Raw genomic sequence first — 25,601 nt, 5'->3', positions numbered from 1 at the left:
TTAGTGAATTCTGAAAATAAAATACTGATTTCTGGTCGCGAATGCTGGCTGGAAGAGAATTAAAAATTATGGAACAAAGGTAAAGAGGAGATTACTAAATAAGTTGCGTAGTGTGCTTGGAGAACGTGATGGCATATATATTACGAGTATCATATGAATGACAGTCTGAATTTTGTTTGAATAGCTCTTTGTAGTTACATACACTTGAGAATAATAAAATTATGGAGGGAACTGTCAGAATTGTATGTTCTTTGAACAAAGATTTACAGGAGTCGCGGGGGTTTAATTCTGAGAACGCTTTTTATTATTCGTTGCCGTAAAATAAAAATCTGTTCATTAGATTCTGATCTGCTGTGTTCTTCTGCTGCAGTATTGAAGCTCAAGAACGTAAATAGTAATAGTTTCTGATGCGTCCTGCTGAATATTACCTCTTATCTACCTTACTATCAGCGACTGGGAAGGCCGATACGTAGCTGGGAGGATACCATTAAAATGGATTTAAGGTAGAATATGATGCTAGGGATTGAATTAATCTTGCTCAGGAAAAGGAACCGATGGCGGGCTTATGTGAGGGCGGCTATGAACCTCCGGGTTCTCTAAAAGCCATTTGTAAGTACAGTATGTAAGTAGAATTGTTTTTAGAATTGACCAAATTTATAAATACTCTTTAATGAAATTCTATCATAAAAATAGAACGAAATTTGTAGCTCAGCCACATGCTCATAATACAAGACGAAATGAAATTCTTAAATTAGTTGAACCTAAATATTTCACATCTGCTGCTGTACTACACAGTACAAATTATGGTCCACGGCTATATAATTCGTTAATAAAATTTCATCCAGAATTGTCTACTTTAAGCAATGAAATTTTCAGATCCAGAATTAAAAAAATTATATGACAGACTTCCCTGTATATATATATTATGTACCATGTATTGTAAAACAAGTTTATTTCTATCCTAAGTGTATTTTTCTATTTTATCTTGGTTACTATATCAACATGACCTGCACTAATTATACTACTAATAATAATCTAATATTAATCCATCAATCTAAACATCGTCTCTTTTTTCACTCAGTTATTATTAGTATTATTATTTACTAATTTTATTACAATCTTTATGTGAGCTTTTTTCTTAAGTATTTTGTCTACAAAGTATGTGTATCTATGTAACGAACTGTCCCCGAACACGAGCTTTGCTCTTTCGGGGTATTTTAATGTAACGTTTTTATGTATATGTTATTATTAAATAAATAAATAAATAAAATAAATAAAAATATTCTCTTTAAACTTATCTGTTCTGTAAACGTCTATATGTTACAATTAAACTTTCTGTGAAAATAAACTTACGTTTTATGATATTAGAATCTCGTGTTAAGAGTTGGCTGGAAATGTAATTGTTGGTAACACGTAATGATGGGGACGGCAAATGTAATGGTTGAAAACATGCAGCAGACGAGTTGATGAGGAAATGTACCGGCAAAATGTAGTGGCCAAGTGTATCTATTAGTAACAATGGCTAAGGAAAAATTTAATGGAAAGTGACAGGTCGTAAGACTGGTCAAATTACTCGTCATAACTCCTAAGTAGGGAAAGGGATTTGGAGTATTATAAAGAATGGTGAAACGTAGTATAGATATTCGTAGATCAGTGACTGTCAAGCGAGCTGCGTCACAGAGCATGGACGAGTACAGTTCACTTCATACAAACTTACACGCAACGTGCTGTAAACGTATTTCAGAATAAACATATGGAATAGTTTAATGACATATAGTGGCCTACATACATAATCTGTATTTCACTTTGAACTACATGTGTTTTTCTTGGCAACGCACAAAACACCAATAAACAACATTACAAATATACATAATTAAATATCAATCTCTGCGTCCTCGCGTGTCAGGGGAAATATTGATGGCTGATAGTTGTCTTCTGTATGGAACTCGACTCTGAATATGCGTGTTTTTCTGTCAGGAGCGTGCTAAATTAAAACCTTTATTTACAATATCATGAAATATGATAATATGTACTCAACGTACACTACAGTATTTAGAATATAGCCTAATAGAGTATCATTAAATGTTGAACAAAGTGTTGAGCCAAACGAAATGGCATTTTCAATTAATGCTATGTTTTGGTGATGAAACAATTATTCCTGCTGTGCCATGTTATAATAAATTGTAAATAACATTTTCAAATTTTCTAAACACAACTTTGCTCTTTTGCAAGGAAGGAAATTTTTTAACATGGAAAAACTCCGCTCTACATCTGCAGAGACAATTGGAGAGTACTTGAAACAAAATAAGTCAATTAAATTCACATGTTGAATGACGTCATTGGGACACGTGTTTGTTAGTGCATCTGAAATCCGACTGAGAATACTGTACCTATCATTTTTAATCAAAACTCTGTTCATTTTTTCACCAACACGTTTTCCTACTTCACCTTCTACTGCACTCAGTTTATTTACAATAGTACTCATAATATTTATTTGCTTAACTAGTTCTACTCCTGACTGTACTAATCGAATAATGGCATCCGGTAAATATAAAAAATTTGACTTAATATCCATGATTTCTTTTTTGATTATTCTATCATTTAGCAGTTCCTGGCATATTTGAATCGCAGTCGAAAGACTGGATCACTTTCTTCACAGATTGGAGGTGATATGCTTAATAATAATTATTGCAAGCTTCTAACCATTACCCCCATCTCTCAAGAACAGAACATGGGGGAAGCGATAATTTAGGGAATTGTTTCCTGAATTTTGATACTCGATCTTAGCTTTTACAAATATAGTCTTTCAATTTTGTATTGTTAGTTGGTTTCACTTTCGGCATTGTACCTGCACTGCACTACGCTGAACTGCAAACCTGCATGTTGAAGTTCTTATGCGACAACTGTCCCGTTCATCTGTTGTTGACGTGCAGAGATCTGCGAGTATGTCATGGAGGGAAGGAATGGTATAAATTTATTTAAGTAGGTTATTTTACGACGCTGTATCAACATCTCAGGTTATTTAGCGTCTGAGTGATATGAAGGTGATAATGCCGGTGAAATGAGTCCGGGGTCCAGCACTGAAAGTTACCCAGCATTTGCTCAAATTGGGTTGAGGGAAAACCCCAGAAAAAACCTCAACCAGGTAACTTGCCCCGATCGGGAATCGAACCCGGGCCACCTGGTTTCGCGGCCAGCCGTGCTAACCGTTACTCCACAGGTGTGGACACTTGGTATAAAGGGTTGTAAACAAATGACTGTGTAGATGCCAATATTAGCTTTTACTACTCCAAATTCCGTTCCCTACTCATAAGTTAAGAAATCATTCCGACATATGTTCCGGTGACGCGAGGATGTAGGTGGGACGCATTGTACTCGAGCAGTTTGCTTATCGGTAGTGTTTCTAAGTATAATTCTCTTATGCATACGTTTACGCTAACTTCAGGAATTTCACAGCGCAGCAAATTGACACTACAATGCAATAAATAGGCTCTGTATTCCAGGTACTAAAGACTGAAGTTAAAGACACATTGGGTAAAAGTACGCCGAACACAGGTATTGCAATGGATAAGGATATAAACCAGCGGTGACCAAAGCGGGTGTCGTGATTATATCGTGTAATCACAGACATTCAAACGGGTACGAGGAGTTTCCTGTACATTGCTGAGTGTTTCATTCACGTACTGAAGGCAAGCAGTAGCGGTATTATGTCGCTCTACAAACTCTGTCTCTGCAAGCAGTAAGAGGTGGTTTCGTAAAGAATCAGAAGGATAACTTTTTTGTTGTTCTGTCGGACAAATTGTAACATGTTTACTTTGCTCAGCGGTTTAATTAGAAGTATATAGAAACATTAATTGCCACGCTCAATAACGTATTATTATTATTATTGTTATTATTATTATTAGTATTATTATTATTATTATTATTATTATTATTATTATTATTATTACTACTACTGACCACTAAGTATGTGTTTCTATAATTCTTCTGTACGTGCACGAATATTGATATTTTTAGATCTTCTCCCTAGAAGGATAAAATTATTAGGTTTTATATCAATTTTAATCTTCTTAATCTTTAGATGAAGGTAACTATTTATTAGTTGTTCATTTAATAATAATAATAATAATAATAATAATAATAATAATAATAATAATAATAATAATAATAATAATAATAATAATATTGTAGAAAAAGTGATTCAATATTATGTGCCAACGAACTGTTAAACGCCAGGAATTGACATGTCTTAAATCATAGCGTCCACACCTGTGGAGTAACGGTTTATCGGCATTATCACCTACTAAAATAAAAAATAAATAAAAATAAATCATAGCCAGGAAGAGAAAGATGACATAAATACATGTAAGGAAGTGAGCTACCTAATAGGGTTTGAAATATCTCGTGCTCTAAAGCCTTTTAATAGAACATAATTTTTCAAGAGTAATGATTAAAATAGCTTAAATAACTTGTCCATAATAACTTGAAAAACAATGAATGTCTCGACCAAGTATCGAGAGAAGAATTTAGAAAATTCCCGATTATATTCAGGAGGAAGGTTAAAAAAGAAGCAAGAAATATCGTATATTATTCACTGGCTCTTGATGACAGCAGTGACGTTACTGATACAGCAAAGCTTGAGATTTTTATCTGAAGGATTGATCAAGATGTTAGTACAGGAACCACCACTGGTTGTAGTTTTCATGTCAAGTACCTTTCCTCCGTCTTCTTAATTCATAGGCTGTCTGTCGCATTTAATCACTGCAGCTCGAGTTTTGGTCACCGCTGGTCTATACGGTGGTTTACTTTTCACTTCGCTATGTTTATTTATTCAAAAGTTATAAGCAATTTTAATGTAACACTTCTTTTGGATATTATTATTGAGCGGTTGGTGATCTGCCGTGCCCAATACAAAGACGTAGTACTACGTTAGCAATTGTGACAACAAAACTTATTGACGTTACGTTGTTTTAATGTGGTTATTATGGAACTGTAAATGTTACATTCAGAAATATAAGTTAAGAAACAAAATTTTAACAATGTAATTACATATTTATTTTCTGACAATTTATAGTAAAATACACTATACGTAGATAAAATATCATATACAAATCGTGCAAAAACAGCTTAACTACACCCGTGGGTCTTAGAACTACGGTCGTGTTCTAATCTGACCCCATCTTCCATAAAGCTTGATTTTTGCAACTTGTCGGATAATATAATACTATTATTCAACAAATACAATTGGAATTGTACGGACACACAAAATAATAACATATGGAAGATTGATAAAGAGAATCAAAGAATTAATTCCACATGGTCTAATGGAAATGGGAGAAGTTATTGATAATATCTAATTAATAAGGTTCCGATAAAATAGCTGTATCAGGATAGGCATCTTTGGTCCGTGCGTTTTGTTTACAAACATTAACTAGCTGTCGCGTGTCCCCCAGCCGACAGTAGTGGCGACGTATATTCAGTTCCTATCGGCTGTACTGTCCATTCACTGATGCTTTAGTTACGGGGTGGGGGGCGCTCTTCCCAGCAGGTAGAGTTTTAGCTAGTGGAAGGGGATAATGTTTACTTAGTCTGAAGCAAGTCAGGGCCCTAGCCTATACAGCTATATATCCTATCCTGAGACAGCTACTTTATCCAAAACTTATGAATTAATTAGCTATGTCCGCGATCATTAAATAGAATGTATTTTTTTATTTATTTTTTTACACTTATGAGCTCCAGTGTTATTTAAATGGACAAAAATTAAATAATAATAGTAATAATAATAATAATAATAATAATAATAATAATAATAATAATAATAATAATAATTGCTGATGTTGTGTAGTTTGAATCAGGGATACAAGTTGGGACAGGCCAACATGTCCTCAAACTACTGATAATAAGCTGATTCTTCTACTTCAAAATTTCAACGCAGCCGAAAAATAACTAACAAAGATTGACTGGAGCCTTCTTTGAGAAACGTGTACCGCTGGTACCTAGGAGGACTATGCTAATAAAATGAAAAAAAAAAGTAAGAACTTTAAAATAAACATATTTCCTTACAGTAAATAAACACAGAACTGCACGCATTGTATTCCTCACCTAACATAATTGGGAACATTAAATACAGACATTTGAGATGGGCAGGGCATGTAGCAGGTATGGACGAATCCAGAAATGCATATAGAGTAATAGTTGGAAGGGCTGAGGAAGGAAGACCTCTTGGGAGGCCGAAACGTAGTTGATTGTAAGTAATACTTTAAAATTTATTTTTGTAATGTCTAAAAGTTATTACAGTAAGAAATTACTTTAACATAGATATGCATATATAATATACTGATTATAGAATAAATTATCTATTAATACATTTTTCTAAATTAGAAGAAGTGATTAGGAATATAAAAATTACTTCAAGAAAGACACGCAGATAGATTATAGAATAAAATATCTATTAGTACATTTTTCTAAAAGAGAGGAAGTGATTAGGAGTATAAAAATTATTTGAAGAAAGACATGCAGATAGATTATAGAATAAAATATCTATTAGTACATTTTTCTAAAAGAGAGGAAGTGATTAGGAGTATAAAAATTACTTGAAGAAAGACACGCAGATAGATTATAGAATAAAATATCTATTAGTAAATTTTTCTAAAAGAGAGGAAGTGATTAGGAGTATAAAAATTACTTGAAGAAAGACATGCAGATAGATTATAGAATAAAATATCTATTAGTAAATTTTTCTAAAAGAGAGGAAGTGATTAGGAGTATAAAAATTACTTGAAGAAAGACATGCAGATAGATTATAGAATAAAATATCTATTAGTAAATTTTTCTAAAAGAGAGGAAGTGATTAGGAGTATAAAAATTACTTGAAGAAAGACATGCAGATAGATTATAGAATAAAATATCTATTAGTAAATTTTTCTAAAAGAGAGGAAGTGATTAGGAGTATAAAAATTACTTGAAGAAAGACATGCAGATAGATTATAGAATAAAATATCTATTAGTAAATTTTTCTAAAAGAGAGGAAGTGATTAGGAGTATAAAAATTACTTTAAGAAAGACATACAGATGGATTATGGAATAAAATATCTATTAATACATTTTCTAAAAGATAAGAAGTGATTGGGAATATAAAAATTACTCCTATTAGATTGTACTGAGAATGAGATGTAAATATGACTGTACAATCATACAAAATTATGTCTTAGAACAATGTAATGATATTACAGTAAAACCTCGTTAATCCGTACTTCGCTTAATCCGGACAGGCAAAAAAAAGTTTGGAAAAATTAAATTACCTTGCTTTAAGACTTATTTTTATACATTAAGGAATTACAATATTACAACTGTAGTATTAAAAATAAAGAAAATCTATCAAGTTTGCATTAAAGTAATTAAACTATATAAACAAATATTATTATCGATTACACATTTTACTGTACTGTATAGTGTAATTAGGCCTATGCCTTTTAAATAGGCCTACACCAGTGATAGCCAAAAGCTGTGTCGCTACACATGCCCCTGCCTCCACTCAAGCGTAACTATGGCATCATACCCCCACCCTCTGTTTACAGCCATCACTTCGATATAAGACAAGACATTTATCAGCAGCGAACGTACACATGAAATGTTACAAGTGTGTAGGATAATATGTTTCGATGTCTTTTCCAAAACAGATAATATGCAAAACCTTAATTTTAAGGAGCATGGGAGCAAAAGTATTTCTTTTGTTCAGATGGCAAAAATATGAGATGCTTAATTTGTTGTAACATTTTAAATGAAGTATAGCCTACGTTGTCATTATTCTTCTTGATATAAAGACTACCACGCCCTTACTTGTAAATTGAATATTTCATTAATAGACAAACAATAAAAAGTATCGGATTCTATGTGTTAGTCGGGGTAAAATACTTCGACGTTTTTTTCGACGTATGTAGTGTAATTTGAATATTTCATTAATAAACAAACAATTAAAAATTATCGGCTTCTATGTCTTCATTGGGGTAAAATACTTCGACTTTTTTTTTTTAAGTATGTAGTGTAATTTACAACTTCGTGAACAGCGTGGTACGTTTTTCTAATGTCTAATTTATGTTGATGTAAAGTACACGTTCTTTTTATGGTAAATAAGCAAATATATTTTATTTTATTAATAATACAAAAATAATGAATAGGAGGATAAAAGTTAACACGGAAAAAAGTGTGTATAGTTAATAAGTATAAGAATATTATATTCTTTTTTTTTTTTTTTGGTCACAGTCCGTCTCTGCACTGTTATTCGCTGCATTACCTGAGGAGATACCCACTCCACCCCTCTCCCTAAGATAGTGGTGTGCGGGTTGCATTTGTATTACGTCACAATTTCGTGATGTTTGGCAACCACTGGCCTACACCATAACAAACTAGTTTTGTTGCACTATAAATGTAGTTTTAATGCACTTTCTACAGTTCTTTTAGGTTATTTGTTAATCCGGACTTTCGTTAAACCGGTCAACTTATTCTTCCATTAGTTCGGATTAATGAGATTTACTGTATAATATATTGAAGGTAAATGAATTAGAAATTTATTAACAATAACTGACTAAGATATATTTCATAGTTGTATGTAACGCTGAATGTTTTAACATGATTCATTGCTCTTGACATGTCTTCGTGTTTGCTCGGAAGGTGGAGTAGAGTCTAATGGTGAAGAAGTAGAAAATTTCCACAAGGCTCAGGAAGCTGAAGCCGAGGCAGAGCCCCATAAGACCGCCGCAACTAGCTGGAGCAGAGAAAACTGAATTGCAATCTTATAATTACAGCCTTAACTTGGCTAGTGAGTGCGGGAAGTTGTGACAATACATCGGTGTTTCCATAATATAGATATTATTATAGTTCAGTCCTGGGCATAAAGGGGAACAGAAAAGGAAAGGAGATACCCCCGCCTATGTATTTTTCCCTTACATCGCTTCATAAACACACATAGTAAGACATTGTGTATCAGTGGTGAATTTTAGCCGAATAGTGAGATCCGAAATCTATGATGCCTGTCTTATACAGGGACATCATTTTATTTTTACTTCAATTTTTATTGTGCCTGAGTTTTTGAATGTACTTCACTCCCACCCCTTTTACTAATGAAGTTCCAAATGTCCTCCACACAGAACCAAGGCCGCATATAGTAAACAGTACTGAGTTAGTGAGTACAGTACGTTCCAGAAATAGGTTCGCGTTTTCCAGTGACGAAAGAGCTTTAATATTGAATAATATTTTCGCACAGGTACTGTCATCCGTTTGCCTACGTCGCATCCCGATTTCTCCCACCTGCTTCTGCTCGCCCCACTGTAAAGGCTAGTGGCTGGGCTGTCTTAACTCTTTTCTGAAAACATTGATTTCTGTTAGGAATTGGACGTCTACGTAATATTATACAATTGTTTAAAATAACTTTAATAAAAGGGCCTCGTTGAGTAATTAACTGTCACGTGGTTTCCCCCCTTTCTACGATCCAGCGACATAACCACTTGGACGGACAGTTGATAGCATGTCTGAGTAATTTTATCTGTGCGGGTCGGGCAGAAGTGAAGATTGAATTTACAGTACGTAAGGTACTCTGTTATACAGTAGATAGAAAATTATTTCAACATGAGTTGCTAGTACGAAGGACGAAATGGTAATTGGAATTAGATGCAATAGTCTATAGTGCGATAATATGCACAAAAGAACTAAAGCCTGTTCCGAAATGAACGGCCACCATTTTAAAAAAATGTGTTTAAATATCTACATTATTTTTCAATAAGTCCTTTCTCTACATTGTACGCTAATGTGCTGTACAATATACACCGCATAATGAATACGTTCGCATGGACAACTCAGTTCGTGAGTAAAAACACTTGTTGTTAATACTGTACTTTATTTTGATTAAACAAAAACCTAATGAAAAATATCAACTCAAAATCGCGATATTTCCTAGTTTATGTAAATGGATGAACTACTTTTCTTCCCTCCTATACCTATTAAAGTGATTTGTTTGTATTTTACGCCAGTATCATCGAACTCCAGTCGTGGAAGGAGGTAGCAAACGGTGTTCCCGGTTCTCAACCGTTAATCCAAAAGTATAGTCAGGTTAATATTAGAAATGTTAGTAAAAATAAAATGATGTCCCTGTACAATCCGTCACTCAGCAATGCTTGCCTTCCTGGCTACTCATATCGGTCCGAAACATAACTGTCTTTGCCGGGGAAGGTGGAGTGTGGAGTTAAGGGGCAGTCTGCAGTGACTCAATTGAGTTAATAACGTTCAGGCCTGGTATAGATAGTGTAACTTAATTCCTCTGCATGAAAATAAAAGTGACGATGTGTGCTCGCATAAATTGCGTTGCATGCGTGTGAACATATGTTGCGTTGCATTCGTGCTCGGATACATTGCTTTGCTTACGTGCTAGCATATGTTACGTCACATCCGTTCTCGTATATGTGCTTTGCATGCAGATATGCAGACGTTGCTTTGCATGTGAGTCGCATACGTTGCGTTGCAAACGTGCTTTGCATGCAGATGTGCTTTGAATGTGGATGTGCAGATGTTGCTTTGCTTGTGAGCTGCATACGTTGTAAAGCAAACGTGCTTTACATGCAGATGTGCTTTGCATGCAGATGTGCAGACGTTGCTTTGCATGTGAGCCGCATACGTTGTAAAGAAAAACGTGCTTTACATGCAGATGTGCTTTGCATGCAGATGTGCAGACGTTGCTTTGCATGTGAGCCGCATACGTTGTAAAGAAAAACGTGCTTTACATGCAGATGTGCTTTGCATGCAGATGTGCAGACGTTGCTTTGCATGTGAGCCGCATACGTTGTAAAGCAAACGTGTTTTACATGCAGATGTGCTTTGCATGCAGATGTGCAGACGTTGCTTTGCATGTGAGCCGCATACGTTGTAAAGCAAACGTGCTTTACATGCAGATGTGCTTTGCATGCAGATGTGCAGACGTTGCTTTGCATGTGAGCCGCATACGTTGTAAAGAAAAACGTGCTTTACATGCAGATGTGCTTTGCATGCAGATGTGCAGACGTTGCTTTGCATGTGAGCCGCATACGTTGTAAAGAAAAACGTGCTTTACATGCAGATGTGCTTTGCATGCAGATGTGCAGACGTTGCTTTGCATGTGAGCCGCATACTTTGTAAAGAAAAACGTGCTTTACATGCAGATGTGCAGACGTTGCTTTGCATGTGAGCCGCATACGTTGTAAAGCAAACGTGCTTTACATGCAGATGTGCTTTGCATGCAGATGTGCAGACGTTGCTTTGCATGTGAGCCGCATACGTTGTAAAGCAAACGTGCTTTACATGCAGATGTGCTTTTCATGCAGATGTGCAGACGTTGCTTTGCATGTGAGCTGCATACGTTGTAAAGCAAACGTGCTTTACATGCAGATGTGCTTTGCATGCAGATGTGCAGACGTTGCTTTGCATGTGAGCCGCATACGTTGTAAAGCAAACGTGCTTTACATGCAGATGTGCTTTGCATGCAGATGTGCAGACGTTGCTTTGCATGTGAGCCGCATACGTTGTAAAGAAAAACGTGCTTTACATGCAGATGTGCAGACGTTGCTTTGCATGTGAGCCGCATACGTTGTAAAGCAAACGTGCTTTACATGCAGATGTGCTTTGCATGCAGATGTGCAGACGTTGCTTTGCATGTGAGCCGCATACGTTGTAAAGAAAAACGTGCTTTACATGCAGATGTGCTTTGCATGCAGATGTGCAGACGTTGCTTTGCATGTGAGCTGCATACGTTGTAAAGCAAACGTGCTTTACATGCAGATGTGCTTTGCATGCAGATGTGCAGACGTTGCTTTGCATGTGAGCCGCATACGTTGTAAAGAAAAACGTGCTTTACATGCAGATGTGCAGACGTTGCTTTGCATGTGAGCCGCATACGTTGTAAAGCAAACGTGCTTTACATGCAGATGTGCTTTGCATGCAGATGTGCAGACGTTGCTTTGCATGTGAGCCGCATACGTTGTAAAGAAAAACGTGCTTTGCATGCAGATGTGCAGACGTTACTTTGCATGTGAGCCGCATACGTTGTAAAGAAAAACGTGCTTTACATGCAGATGTGCTTTGCATGCAGATGTGCAGACGTTGCTTTGCATGTGAGCTGCATACGTTGTAAAGCAAACGTGCTTTACATGCAGATGTGCTTTGCATGCAGATGTGCAGACGTTGCTTTGTATGTGAGCCGCATACGTTGTAAAGCAAACGTGCTTTACATGCAGATGTGCTTTGCATGCAGATGTGCAGACGTTGCTTTGCATGTGAGCCGCATACGTTGTAAAGCAAACGTGCTTTACATGCAGATGTGCTTTGCATGCAGATGTGCAGACGTTGCTTTGCATGTGAGCTGCATACGTTGTAAAGCAAACGTGCTTTACATGCAGATGTGCTTTGCATGCAGATGTGCAGACGTTGCTTTGCATGTGAGCCGCATACGTTGTAAAGCAAACGTGCTTTACATGCAGATGTGCTTTGCATGCAGATGTGCAGACGTTGCTTTGCATGTGAGCCGCATACGTTGTAAAGCAAACGTGCTTTACATGCAGATGTGCTTTGCATGCAGATGTGCAGACGTTGCTTTGCATGTGAGCTGCATACGTTGTAAAGCAAACGTGCTTTACATGCAGATGTGCTTTGCATGCAGATGTGCAGACGTTGGTTTGCATGTGAGCCGCATACGTTGTAAAGCAAACGTGCTTTACATGCAGATGTGCTTTTCATGCAGATGTGCAGACGTTGCTTTGCATGTGAGCCGCATACGTTGTAAAGAAAAACGTGCTTTACATGCAGATGTGCAGACGTTGCTTTGCATGTGAGCCGCATACGTTGTGAAGCAAACGAACTTTACATGCAGATGTGCTTTGCATGCAGATGTGCAGACGTTGGTTTGCATGTGAGCCGCATACGTTGTAAAGCAAACGTGCTTTACATGCAGATGTGCTTTGCATGCAGATGTGCAGACGTTGCTTTGCATGTGAGCCGCATCCGTTCCGTTATATTTATTGCGGACGTGCATTATTTTTATTGCATCACATTACCTTGAATGTGTGTTTGCATAAGTAGTGTTACATTACATTTCGTTGCGTGCGATTTCATATACTTTTCTGTTAGCATTTCTCAATTTTAATTGAAAATAGTGATGCAAAAATGAGGAGTAGTTAATTATGTCACTTACCCAGAAAATCGATTGGACCAAACAGCTCGCCTCGGCGATTTGCTACGAATTGACTGTCTTTGTAATAAAATGATATTCGACCAATCTTCCCACTGCAAACAAATGTTCCATTTACACCTTAAAACATGAAATTCCTAAAGACTAACTTACATCTTGTAACGTGATTTTTTTCTAAATTATTTTACGGTATGAAATAATAATAATAATAATAATAATAATAATAATAATAATAATAATAATAATAATAACCTGGTGGTAACAATTTCATCCGTTCCCGATAGTTGTAAGAACGAATATTTAAGAACAGTGTTTGTTTCTTCTTTTGAAAATTGCATTACTGTAACATTTCATACTTCTTTCTAAATTTATTTCGTTTCAATGTATTCATGTAATATTTTATTCATAATTATATAGTTTGTATGTTATTAAACTTAGCATGACAGGAATATTCCATAAGGTCTGTAATGTAAAGATCAAAGTATTGAACAGACCCTTGCCGTTAGGTCGATTCCTACGTCATTGTTGTCGCTTTTTTGAGGAAAGAACGAACTTCCTTTTTGTGCAGATGCGGAATTAAAATTTGGATTGAGATGGAAGTCCACATGTATGTAGGCAACAATTTCACACGACTGCCCACAAATAGGATATATACAGGGGCTCTAGTTTATTGCACATGCGCAGTAGCCTATGTTGTAAGCGAAACTTATACAGGGAGCTCCAAATTTTATTTCCGTATCTGTACATATTATAAAAATTTAGACGTTATAATAATCTTACAGAAGGAATCGTAAGACGTACCTAGACATAATAACATTTTGATAGATCGTTTTTTTTGTTATTATTATTATTATTATTATTATTATTATTATTATAATATCACGAAGAAATATTTTGTAATTAGATTAACTTGAACTACGAAAGCGTGGGAAACTACGGTAGACTGAATAGAGATGATGTAACATTCGTTGGAAAATAATGGACTTTAGATGAAATATAAGTAAATAAGCAAAGTAATGAAATTAATGTGTTATAAGTAAGCTTATTTTAACATAAGTGCTTCTACTGTATAATGTTAATATGTATTAATAGTAATATGCGTTACAAGAGCGGTATGTTGAAGTTTTCATGTTCGAGGAAAAGTTTGAAAAAGCGAAACGTAGTTGAGCTTTTTCAATTTCCGAGAATTGAAAGAAAACATACCGCTCGTGTGTCGTACATTATTTTGTGCGAAGATCGTTTATTTCATACCTGAAAGAGGAATTTCTAATTAGTTGCAATGAAATATCCATCTTGGTTTCTGTTCAATGACGGCAAAAAAAAAAAACTACAACATTGTTGCTTTAAAATGTTTTCTGTGTTTACTATACTCCAGCAGGCCGTGATATACGTCTGTCTTTTTTTTCCCCCCAGTCTATAAATGGGAACTTAAAACAAACGGTAAGGTTATGTAATTATTTATTTTTCATTTTAATATTTTAACAATATTATTTATATAACATATTGCAGTAATAACATCGGCAAATTTAATTTTGCCGGTCAAAGTAGCCGCCATGATAAGTTTGGAATCTTGTTGATTTTTTCACGGCTTCCTTAATGTTACTTGCATCACGAATGCAGTAACTTTAGTGGAGTTGTAGAGTTTGCTTAATTTTTGCAAATATTTAAAAACAATAATTAACAGTGCAATTTAGGTGAAATTGCAGTGGTAAGTTTCCAATTTATAATTATTAGTATATTGAACGTCTCTAAAAATAATATGTTAAAAGCCTAAAGCAGTAAAATCAATATGTCACTTAAGCGGTAAGAATAGGGAAATTGTTATGTGTGTTAGGTTAAGAATACTGAATGTGGAATTTTAGACTTTCCGCGGATTGGTTTTGTGCGGAAACCAAGCAAATACGCACGATCTCGCACAATATTTATTTACCTATACAAACAATCTTGAGATTCATAAGCAGATAACACAAAAGTGTCACCAAATAGTTTTTTTTTTGTGATATACTACACATAATATGCAGCCTATGTACTGTAGCTTACTAACGAGATTGCTTTCGGCCTTCACGAGCGCCTGTGATGTCTCCGAACGAGGTAAGACTAGGCTTCCGATGCTTATATAGGAAGGGCTTCGGGCTCCGGGCCCCTGTGGCAGCCGGAACCTGATTGTCGGGGGCTGAAGTAGGATGACTCACCTGTCAGCGTCAGATTCACGAATGGCACCCAAGCCACCTGTCGGTCTTGGACAATCATAGCATGTACGCCTACAGTATATAACGCATTATGGACCAAACGTGCCTAAGTGTATGGACTGTCCCGGGTCCAGAGCTCGTAAAGCCAAAGCCAAAATACTTACTTCCATGAGCAGATGCTCAAGTTGCTAACTTTTGTTCAGTTTCTTACGCTTTTAATAGGCTTAAAGAAGATGTACTAGTTTAATAAAATTGTTGTATGTTTAGAAGATATTCATAGGTCTAAGTGACCAGTACTGTTCCGAAATTTATTCATTTTAAGATTTATTTCAACTTAAGACAATTTCTATATGCTTTGCAATCGTATTTGTAATGTTGCCGTACAAACGCCAACACGTTCACAATATCAGAGCAGGCCTCTGCAAATGAATTATTATAAGTTATACATATTGAACCGCAAGTAATGGCATAAATTTTAGGGAGTTATTCGTTGAAATATTCCAAACGTAAAGGTTTAATAAAATGTTTCTCGTTTTTACTTCCTTTTCGAGATAAATATTGTTTTATATGGAATATTTCATAGCATATTTTGGGAAAGCCATTGTTTTAATTTCCGATATGCTCAATCATTTTGAGAGAGCAGTGTATTACGACAATAAATGATTGAAAGAATTTCAGTTCTGTCCTTTGAATGTGCAGAAATTTGATCCGAACGAATGTAATTTTTCGTTCAGAAAAAGAATTTTACAATGTATGTATGTATGTATGTATGTATGTATGTATGTATGTATGTATGTATGTATGTATGTATGTATGTATGTATGTATGTATGTATGTATGTATGTATGTATGTATGTATGTATGTATTGCGTGCATATATCTTTATTACACGTCAAAGTAAAATGAGAATTTTTTACTTCTATTTAACACTCACTCTATCGATATATTTGTGCCTTTCCAGGCGTTAACCGCTTTCAATACTTCCGCCCATCTGAACGTGGATTGGGAAGTCTCCACATCGTAGGTAATTTCTGAGCAAGCAGGCAAACAGGCACACTCCAACATGCCGTCATCGTCCATTGCGAAGGCGTCTGAAACGAAATTAATACAAAATACATTTCGTGGTATAATGTGAAGTAATGGTATTCTGGGAAATAAAATATGAATATCCGTCTTACTGTGTGTAGCCTATCTTGTGAAATATTAGCTTACCTGAAGCATTTGTAAGGCATCCTCGTTGTCCGACTGCACAAATTGGAGTATCTTTATCACCTGTAAAAATAAATTCATTAGCTAAGATCTAAATTGAGGTGTATTTTATTTTCGTTGCTCATTTTTTAGTCTCTTATTTAACGATCTCGAGGTAAGGATTGGGACTTTACGCGTAAAAAGGTTATTTACATTACAGTAAAATACGCGCAAATAATGCGTAATTAACGTAATAAATGTAAAATACGTAAAAAAAAAACCTCCAAGAACTTTTATTGTTAGTCTCCCTTTGTTCAGTTTGTGAACGAAAATTTACAGTTTGAACTGCCAAAAAGCATAGCATATAACTCGAGGCTACCAATTAATGTTAAAAATGGAGACCTTAAGAAGATTTTGCAATTCATACCGGATGAAGCGAAAGGTTTCTACACAGAATTGTACACATGACCTATGACCAACAAAGGTAGTAATGCCAGTGGATGCGAATATTGAAAAAATAAGTTCTATTCCTCAAACTTTCTCGCCGTCATAACTCCGCCGCATGTGTAGCGAGAACAAAGCTGATAAGTGCGACGAATAGAGCTCCTCGAACTCTATCTGTAGTGTAAAGGACAACCCTCTTTCCCCAGACATATGGACGGTAGAGTTCGGAAAGATTTAAAAAAAATTATAATTTTGACTTTCCAAAACAGACTTTACTTTACACAAGGAGAACGAAGGGGCTCAGAGACCCGCCCTTTTCACTGTACAGTAGCATCCCCGCATGTTTACTACTAATGACCAGTAAAATCGAGCTTTATTTTTTTGCCTACCTAAAATGTTTCAGTCTCTAATCTCCGGAAATAATGGCGATATCGAGGAACGGCATGCGGTGTTGTATTCCTCCTTGACCCATTTCGGATACGGTAGCATCAAAATGGAAATCCCGAACACAAGCTGATTTTCGAGAAAAACTACCAAGGCTTTAATGTTCTGACATACAACAAGTCTATTCAGCTATGCTTCCCAACTCTTTGATGATTAGTCATTTACCACATAAAATTTGGAAAATTATTACATTTAATGAGTTATTATGTTCAAATCATAATAATTACCTTTAATTGTTATACTACAAAAAGGCCTTTATCACTAGAATCGTTTATTTTTAAAACCCCACAAATGATAAAAAACAAAACTTTCGGGAAATCAATAAAAAATTGTTTAGTTTAATTGATTTTAATTGTCAAAATGTATTTAACAAGTGATATTAGTTGCTAAAGTTAGGTTTATTCACTATTACTTGTGTTTTATATAATATATATATAAAGTCCCCCCCCCCCCAAATAAATTAGTTAGGATGTTATGGGGTTTGTCCAACAAACAAACTGAAAGTAAGCAAAGCATTGCTATTTTCTAAGTATTAGAGTGAATAAAAGTAAGTATGAACAAATGTTGTAATCTATGAGCGTATTCCGAATCTCACCGGTGAGCAATCCGATGGCATCACGGTGTTCCGAATTCCACCGATGACGTCATTGATGCTCCACCGGTGTCGCACCGGTGCCATCAACTTGCAGAGGTGGTGGAAGGCTCCATCAGCCGCCATCAGTGAATCTGATTGGTTCTTGTATAGGGCGGGAATTAGCAGACGAATAACATCGTGCACTGTTGTGTCATGGCGGTGTGTTCTGCTTTAGTTCTGCTGTATTGTTTGTAATGAGCACAACGTAAAAACAATATATTAATGGCTTATGAGCGAACATGTCAACGGATCAGTTATTATTACCGGATCAAGAAATAAGTTGTTTATGATCTCTTTTCTTTGAACGAGATGGCAGTACGGAAATTTCGCAAAATTTTGCTAGCGTAGCACAGACAACAACTTACACAGTCGCCATGACAGCATCGATTCTTCCAGCAGTTTTGTTCCTTATTTTCGTTGCAACGTGACGTCATTGATGCCACCGGACCGGTGAGATTCGGAATACACTGTATGTAAAAACTGCATTATAAAATCACAAAAAATGATTTTTTTTTTCTGCTGCAAGAGACATTTCTCTTATCAGGACTTAAAAGGAATGAAATAATTTACGTTTAGATTGTCAAAATGAATAAATGTTAGTTTATTACTCCGTGAATAAAACAGTTTTCTACATTACCTATTTTACACTTAAAATACACACAGGTAATTTACTCGCCCAATCCTGGTCGAGATTCCATATTTTCATTTGATTCCTGTTAAGTAGACTGATACATGAGGAAGCTCTTTTGTCGTGGACCAGAACGTCAGGCCTCCACATAAGACGATATGGACTGTCACATTGGAAGCGGAAAAAGCATCTATTCTATGCATGATTCTAACACGCTACCGCGGTTTCTGTGCAGCTTTGAAGGTGTTCGTTCTTTGTATTTTCATACGCTGATTAAACCGTCTGTACGATATCCATAAATACTTTCTTTGCTGAAAAGTTCATTATGATCCTTTCTTCAAATATATTTATGAACAGCCGTTAAACGTTAGATTATTCAATGAGAAAAGTACTTCCTCTGCAACGTTGAATTCGATTTGTCTTTCGATTTTGCGATTTTTGTCATAGACCTATTGCTTTGTTTAAGTGTATTGGAAAGTGTTCTGCATACTTTTTTCATGTTAACATATAGGCTAAGAATGAGAATTAACTATCTATAATAGATTATGAGCTAGTACTATGAAAATTGTACCACATATGGCATTTTCGCATATCCAAATTTGGTTCCGTTTGCAGTTAAAATTTCCAACGTGCAAGGTAAGGTAATCAATAAAAAAACTCACGGGGCATGTAGTAGGCAACACATCCGCATTGCGTTAACGTGTAGTTTGTAAGGCATTCCAGATCGCAGTTGTGCTGAGTGTAGATGCTGAAATGACGAAGGTGACGCTCTGACGAGAAGTAGCACCATCGTCTTTGCGGATCGTAGTTTTTCAATCCCTCACTTGTCGTAATCACCCTGGGCTTAATGCTCACAACTACGTCCCTTTGAAGAGGTACGTGAAAGTAGTCACTTTGCACCAACGGGTAGTCGGTAGGGTTATGTAGCAGAACCTGCAAGAAGGCGTTATCTTCTTAAATAAAATATGGAAGAAAGTCACTTCGATATTTACTTACATAGTAGTAATATATATTTATTAATTTCCACGTTAACTCAAAATTATGTAAGACTTAAGCACTAACCACAAGCACCACACCGCCACCATAACCACCAGCAACATCAACCGTAGTAGACTATATCTGCAGTGCTTGGGAAAATTGACATAAGTCTGTTTCCACAAACCCTTTTTGATAATTTATTGACAACTTACACTGGTTTATGTCGATTTGATTTTTTCTGTATGAATTATTGTAATGGGAGAAATACTTATGTATTTTTTCCCAAGCGAGCAGATGTTCCGTAAGTTGTCAATAAATTATCAAAAAAGGTTTGTGGAAACTGACTTATGTCAATTTTTCCCGAGCACTGCAGATATACCCAGATAGGTCGGCCTTATAGGCTTTGAGGTTAACAACTTTCGTCAGGTTTACTACGCTGCCATCTAGTTATTACATAAGGAGTGACGTCATAAATCCCATTTGATTTGCATTAGCGACTGTACTGCCATCTCGTGTTCGTTTACGGCGGACGGGTGGCGATCCTGGCGGTTGTTCTCTTCAAAGTGTTGCCGATTTTAACATAGCGATGAGTTATCTGTTACATATACGATAATATATGCTCTAGGGTATAAGACAGATGATGGCTTTATTAGGACGTATGTCTCAAATTATTTTTATTAGTCCATCTGGAAGTTCAATAAAGTAATATTTCAAGTATCTATTCAGCAAGTACAGGTTGCAGAAACACCGATCAAATATGATTGACGATCAAGGAGGATTTGATTAGCTATCAGTTCAATTCTGTTGCAGAAAGAACAATCAGTATCTGATCGGAGATCAGTCTTCCATCAGATTTGATCAACATATTTTTGCTGGTTATGTGACTGATCATTGATAATGTTTATGTTCTGTTTATATTGCAGTGACTGTAATTTATATAGTTATAGCGTAATAATATTGTTTTCTATATAATGGATTCTTCTGATGAAGAAATTTTCGAACAATATGAAGAAATATTAAGAAGGCATTTCCGTGATGGACATGAGTTGTTTTTTATGTGTAATGACTAAACAGTGAATGCGGGATGACTTATCGTTGAATGTAACTGCACCATTGGCTGAACAGGTTTTAAAAGTAAACAGTCGACGTCAACATGCTACTGTATCTCCATACAGTCAGAAAGTAAAGAAAAATAACATACTGTAGTGCATACCTTGCAAGGTTCAGTCCTCGTTATCATTGATGCAATTACCAGCGTTGCAGTAAACGACGATATATTCTCGTAAGTTGTCGAAGCTGAATCTTCTTCGCTTATCGCTTAAATAGCTTTTGTATCCAGAGAATTTCTGAAGAAAACCTCTAAAATGGGGATCACTCAATTTCTTTATAGGAATATTTCTACTGAGCATCATGTTGCACGTGTCGTTAGACCCGCACAACTAGATGATGATGATGATGATGTTGATGATGACGGTTCCTCAATTTTCATTTCAAAGAATTTCCTGTGCGATGTACTGTTGCAATGTTTCTCTATAGCCTGAGTTGTTCTGGTTTTTATTTCAATTTTACATACATTACACACTATATTGTCTTCGTTAATGCATAAAATGTCACTCCCATACTTCTCAATTGCATTTCGTATCTCTGAGCGAATTGAACGTTTTGCCATTATGAATGGATCAGCACAACACTATTCAACACGTAGTAAATACTTGAGCAGGATAACACAACTGCACACATTGCGTTGCAATGTTACTGTTAACGGATCGGGGTTCCTTCGTTTTGTACGCTGTTGTACTCATCACATACACAAAAGACGGACGGCGCGGCACGTGCCATATACTCTGATACGAAACAACTTCACTTTTCCTTAAGTCATCCCGCATCCACTGTCTAGTAATGACAAAGAATTTGAGGAGATACAGATTAAGTAAGGATTCGTATGTTTTGTTACTTTCTAAAATTGAAACAAATACAATGCAGACGCTGAGGTGTTCTTGCAACCTCTTATATGTATGTAACTTCATTAAATTCTGAAGCAATTTTCTTCCAGGCCTCCTCTTTCTGCTTCACCCAAACACAATCCGTCTTCTTATTTTCAATTATATGCATAAAGCCCTCTATGATGTTTAATAAGAGGGCAATATCATTATCAGAAAAATTTAGCCTCCTCGCGTTTTTTGTTTGCTAAATTTCTTGTAGTCTATATACAAATATAATCCGCCTGTTTCCTTTCTACAAAAAGCAACAAAACAGCAAACCATTAACTTGTTTTCCTAATCACCACCCACTTGATACATTCGTTTCGCGATTTTTAAAGAGCATTAAAGTGGCTCTGGTTGCTAAATAGCGCTGTTGTCAAATGCATTTATTTCTCAAATCAGCAATCAGTTTATTATTTTAAACCCATTTTCAGGGAAAAGATAGATCTAAAAATAACACAATGTTTCTTTGTCATGCTTACCGTTACTGAGGGTTGTGTAATGTTGAAATATATTTGAAATCAGTGAAAAGTGTTTACAATTACCCTGGTCTACCCTAATAATAATAATAATAATAATAATAATAATAATAATAATAATAATATACCTTCACTCCATCGATGGGAGTGGAACACATTGTATCCTCATCTTCATTTTCCGACGATAACAAGAGGAACAGCCCTGTTCGGATTCCAGTCCCCACGGAGCGTCGTGGAAAAGCATCTTTCGCGTCTATGTCATGGTAGCCACTTTCCAGGTTCCAGTCAGAAGTACGAGTGTTGTTGGATTGCTTACCCTGTCTCTGAATCCTGTAATATCGTATAATTAATTATTCTATTAAATATAGCAGCCATGGGCAAAAGAGGGGAAACATAGAGGGCGAATGAAGATCTCTCACCCTCCTCACGAGCCCGAGTGTATCTCTCATAGATTCGGCCTCGCAGTGGCGGGATCTGTTAACCGTGAAGATCTAACAGTGGAAAAAAACATTCAAGTTTTTTTTTTCAAGACAAAATATCGGATGTCTTAATTTAAGCATTTGTTAACAAATTTATTTATTTATTTTTTCTGGTGTAGTTAAGGCCATCAGGCCTTCTCTTCCACAACACCAGGAATACAAATACAATAATAGAAATAAACAGAAAAAAATACGCTATACACAAAATAAAGCTACACAAGAAATAAAGGGAGAGAGAAAAAACACTATAAACAAAGTAAAGCTACACAAAAATGTACACAGGTTGCAGTCACACAAGCTTTAAATGAGTGATTAAGTATCATAATTAATTGTATCCTAACTAATTAACGAACATAAACAAGAAACTTGGAATTTTAATCTAGATTAAAAAAGAAAAAGAAAAAAAAACACAAATCAGTACTTCTAGCAATATCTGAAAACATTAACTAAGACAAAATTTTCCAATTTAATTTTGAATTGTAATAAAGTCCGGCAGTCCCTGACGTCATTAGGTAACGAATTCCAGAGGCGAGGTATTTCTACAGTATAGGAAGATGAGTATAAAGACATTCTATGATGAGGCATAGAAAGTATCTTTCACTAGATCCATATATTTTGTTTTCCTGTCATCATCTGAAATAATCATAAGCCTGCGATCGATATTCTAATTAGATTTAAGCATAACATAACACAGTAAATAGAGACTGCGTGAGAAATTAGTCTATAAAATATACATGCCTTTCAAAACCAATAATTATGCATGAGTTTTATAGTGGTTTCGTGAGTTGTATGATTTTATATTTTTTAACTGTTTTTTTTACAGTGCACACGATGCATTTTATCATCTGTAAATATAATGAAATAACCATTTTTTCCCCATTCGTTTCGAATATTAGAAGCCTTCTTTTACCAGAAACGTCCATTTAGAACCCTTACAATCGTACAGTACAGTGTACACCACTGTATTACAGATGTTCAGGAGTAGTAAACAAACTGCGTTCAGCGCTCCATAACCGAGAAGTGGGGAGTACCTGTCATGCTCCTCTAGGCTCCGAGTGCCACGAATGTCCTTGGCTGAAATACAGCAAAAGAATCAACGTAGGCTAATCATTGTTAGATTTTCGCAACATAATTTTATTCCAATATAAAATGTCTTAATATAAGGTCGCGGCAAGCAGCGAGTTGCCGGCGACTACAGACACATGAGCTTTTGATCAACACGCGGGAGACCAGCTGGTTTCGTCGACCAGCGTTCAGACTGCGAGGAACAACTGGGTGTTCATTTCAAAGTGTGTCATGACGTCACTGTTGATGAGTCAGCGATTTGAAGCGAGTTTCAGCTTTTGTGTCAGAGAAGTTGCCTATTAATCAAGGCGTTCAATCTGAACTTGAGAACGTGTACGGTATAACTTGAACGTCGTAGCAACAGATGGCGGTCTGTACGGTCTGTGTGCTACCATAACCTCATAACCTCTTTCGAACTGTGTTTTGCTCGGGCAAGTCGTACGCAGGGTATTTGTTATCATCGGTTGCGTATGGCAACATTCCACAATACAAATCAAATGCTCCGTGTTCATGTTGACCGTCGAAGTTAATGTCAACAAATACATAAGTAATCGTCTTAACCCTCTCCCCACAACCCGACAGTAAGAAAAAGCTCACCTCAGTACATGTTTCGAAACAGTTCACATTCCTGCCACTACTGGCGTTACCGTACGTATCGGTAAGTACTCTTCTGAATGAACGCCGTACTTGCCAGGCAACTTCTCTGGCAGATAAGTAATACACCTCTGCGGAAGTGTAGGAAGATTGAATTCTCTAGCCTCATCGACTAGCCACGTGACGGCATACAGCGAGCCATGACACACTTTGAACTGAACACCCAGTACTGTGGATACAAACAGCGCAATCAGTTTCGACACAGACATATACTTCAGAAATGTTTCTTGCAATGATGACACTTATTGTCTAGTTATGTTACTTACAACAAAATTATATACCTTCTTCTTTGCTCCTGGCTCAAATTATAAGAAAATAAAAGTCTAATTTTATACTTGGATAATACGAACAAGCTCGTTTGGCTTCAAAGAAGTTATATTTTTTAAAAACACATTAAATAACAGTCACAGTGCTGAGAGCCACTGTTTGCCCGGATAAAGGTTAACTTTTAATTTAATTTAATACCATGGATTATAATTTATTATTTTTGTTTAATGAATGATGTTTCAATGTTCTAATTGAATCGGCCGGAGCTGAAAGGCATCGTCAATTTTTTTTAACACCTGCCACATTTACAATCTGTCTACAATAGACAATAAATAAATATTATAAAAGCATATGACATGAGTGGAGATGTTATCCTATGACAACACTCCACAAGAAAAATAACAATGTTTCAAATGGCTGTAGTAAAAATGAATGGAAGGTCAAGAGCATTGGTCCTTTTAAGTCTTCTTATTGTTTGACTATTATCCAGCAAATTTAATGCATGATGATTGGGATGTTGATTTAATCGGTGCAGGTATTTTTTTACTGAACTTAGAGATTTCTTCTTTCACAGTTGAAATGTTTAGGTCACGATGAATGGCATCATTACGGACATACCATGGTGCAGTGACAATAGAACGTGAAGTTTCAGACTGATATCTTTGCAGTTTTTCAATGTTTGAGTTGCTAGCAGTTCCCCGCAGTTGGATGCCGTATGTCCAGATTGGTTTTAGGACAACTTTATAAACAAGAAGTTTATTTTCTAATGACAGTTTTGACTTAGGTCCCAATAACCAATAGATTTTTGATGTTTCAAGATTTAATTCTTTACGTTTAGTTTCAATATCTTTACACCATGTTAATCGGCGATATAAATATTTAACATCGTCTGCTTCGGCAAGTTCTTCATTTTAAAGTGTTACAGGAGGACAGTTTTCAGTTCTGGTTCCAAAAGTAACATGA

The 25,601-nt window shown here is 35.9% G+C and overlaps 1 protein-coding gene across 2 annotated transcripts in view; it reads right to left on the bottom strand.

Moving 5' to 3' along the window:
- Positions 1-6,941: 6,941 nt before the first annotated feature.
- LOC138708943 (pickpocket protein 28-like) overlaps positions 6,942-25,601 on the bottom strand; it is a 31,190-nt gene continuing 12,530 nt past the window's right edge. Inside the window, exons 6-11 of one of the 2 annotated variants that reach the window (XM_069839325.1) lie at positions 22,302-22,503; positions 19,397-19,667; positions 16,609-16,668; positions 16,331-16,487; positions 13,211-13,302; positions 6,942-8,764 (exon numbers count right to left, since the gene is read on the bottom strand). In XM_069839325.1, the coding sequence (XP_069695426.1) occupies positions 8,634-8,764; positions 13,211-13,302; positions 16,331-16,487; positions 16,609-16,668; positions 19,397-19,667; positions 22,302-22,503 (913 nt within the window). In that variant the 3' untranslated portion in view covers positions 6,942-8,633. The remainder of the gene's footprint in view (positions 8,765-13,210; positions 13,303-16,330; positions 16,488-16,608; positions 16,669-19,396; positions 19,668-22,301; positions 22,504-25,601) is intronic. The other variant, XM_069839326.1, reaches the window with a different exon arrangement.

Source organism: Periplaneta americana, chromosome 11 (genome assembly GCF_040183065.1).
Source record: "Periplaneta americana isolate PAMFEO1 chromosome 11, P.americana_PAMFEO1_priV1, whole genome shotgun sequence".
Lineage (NCBI taxonomy): Eukaryota > Metazoa > Arthropoda > Insecta > Blattodea > Blattidae > Periplaneta > Periplaneta americana.
Note: the sequence above shows the minus strand (reverse complement) of the source record. Positions and strands in the feature narration are given on the sequence as shown.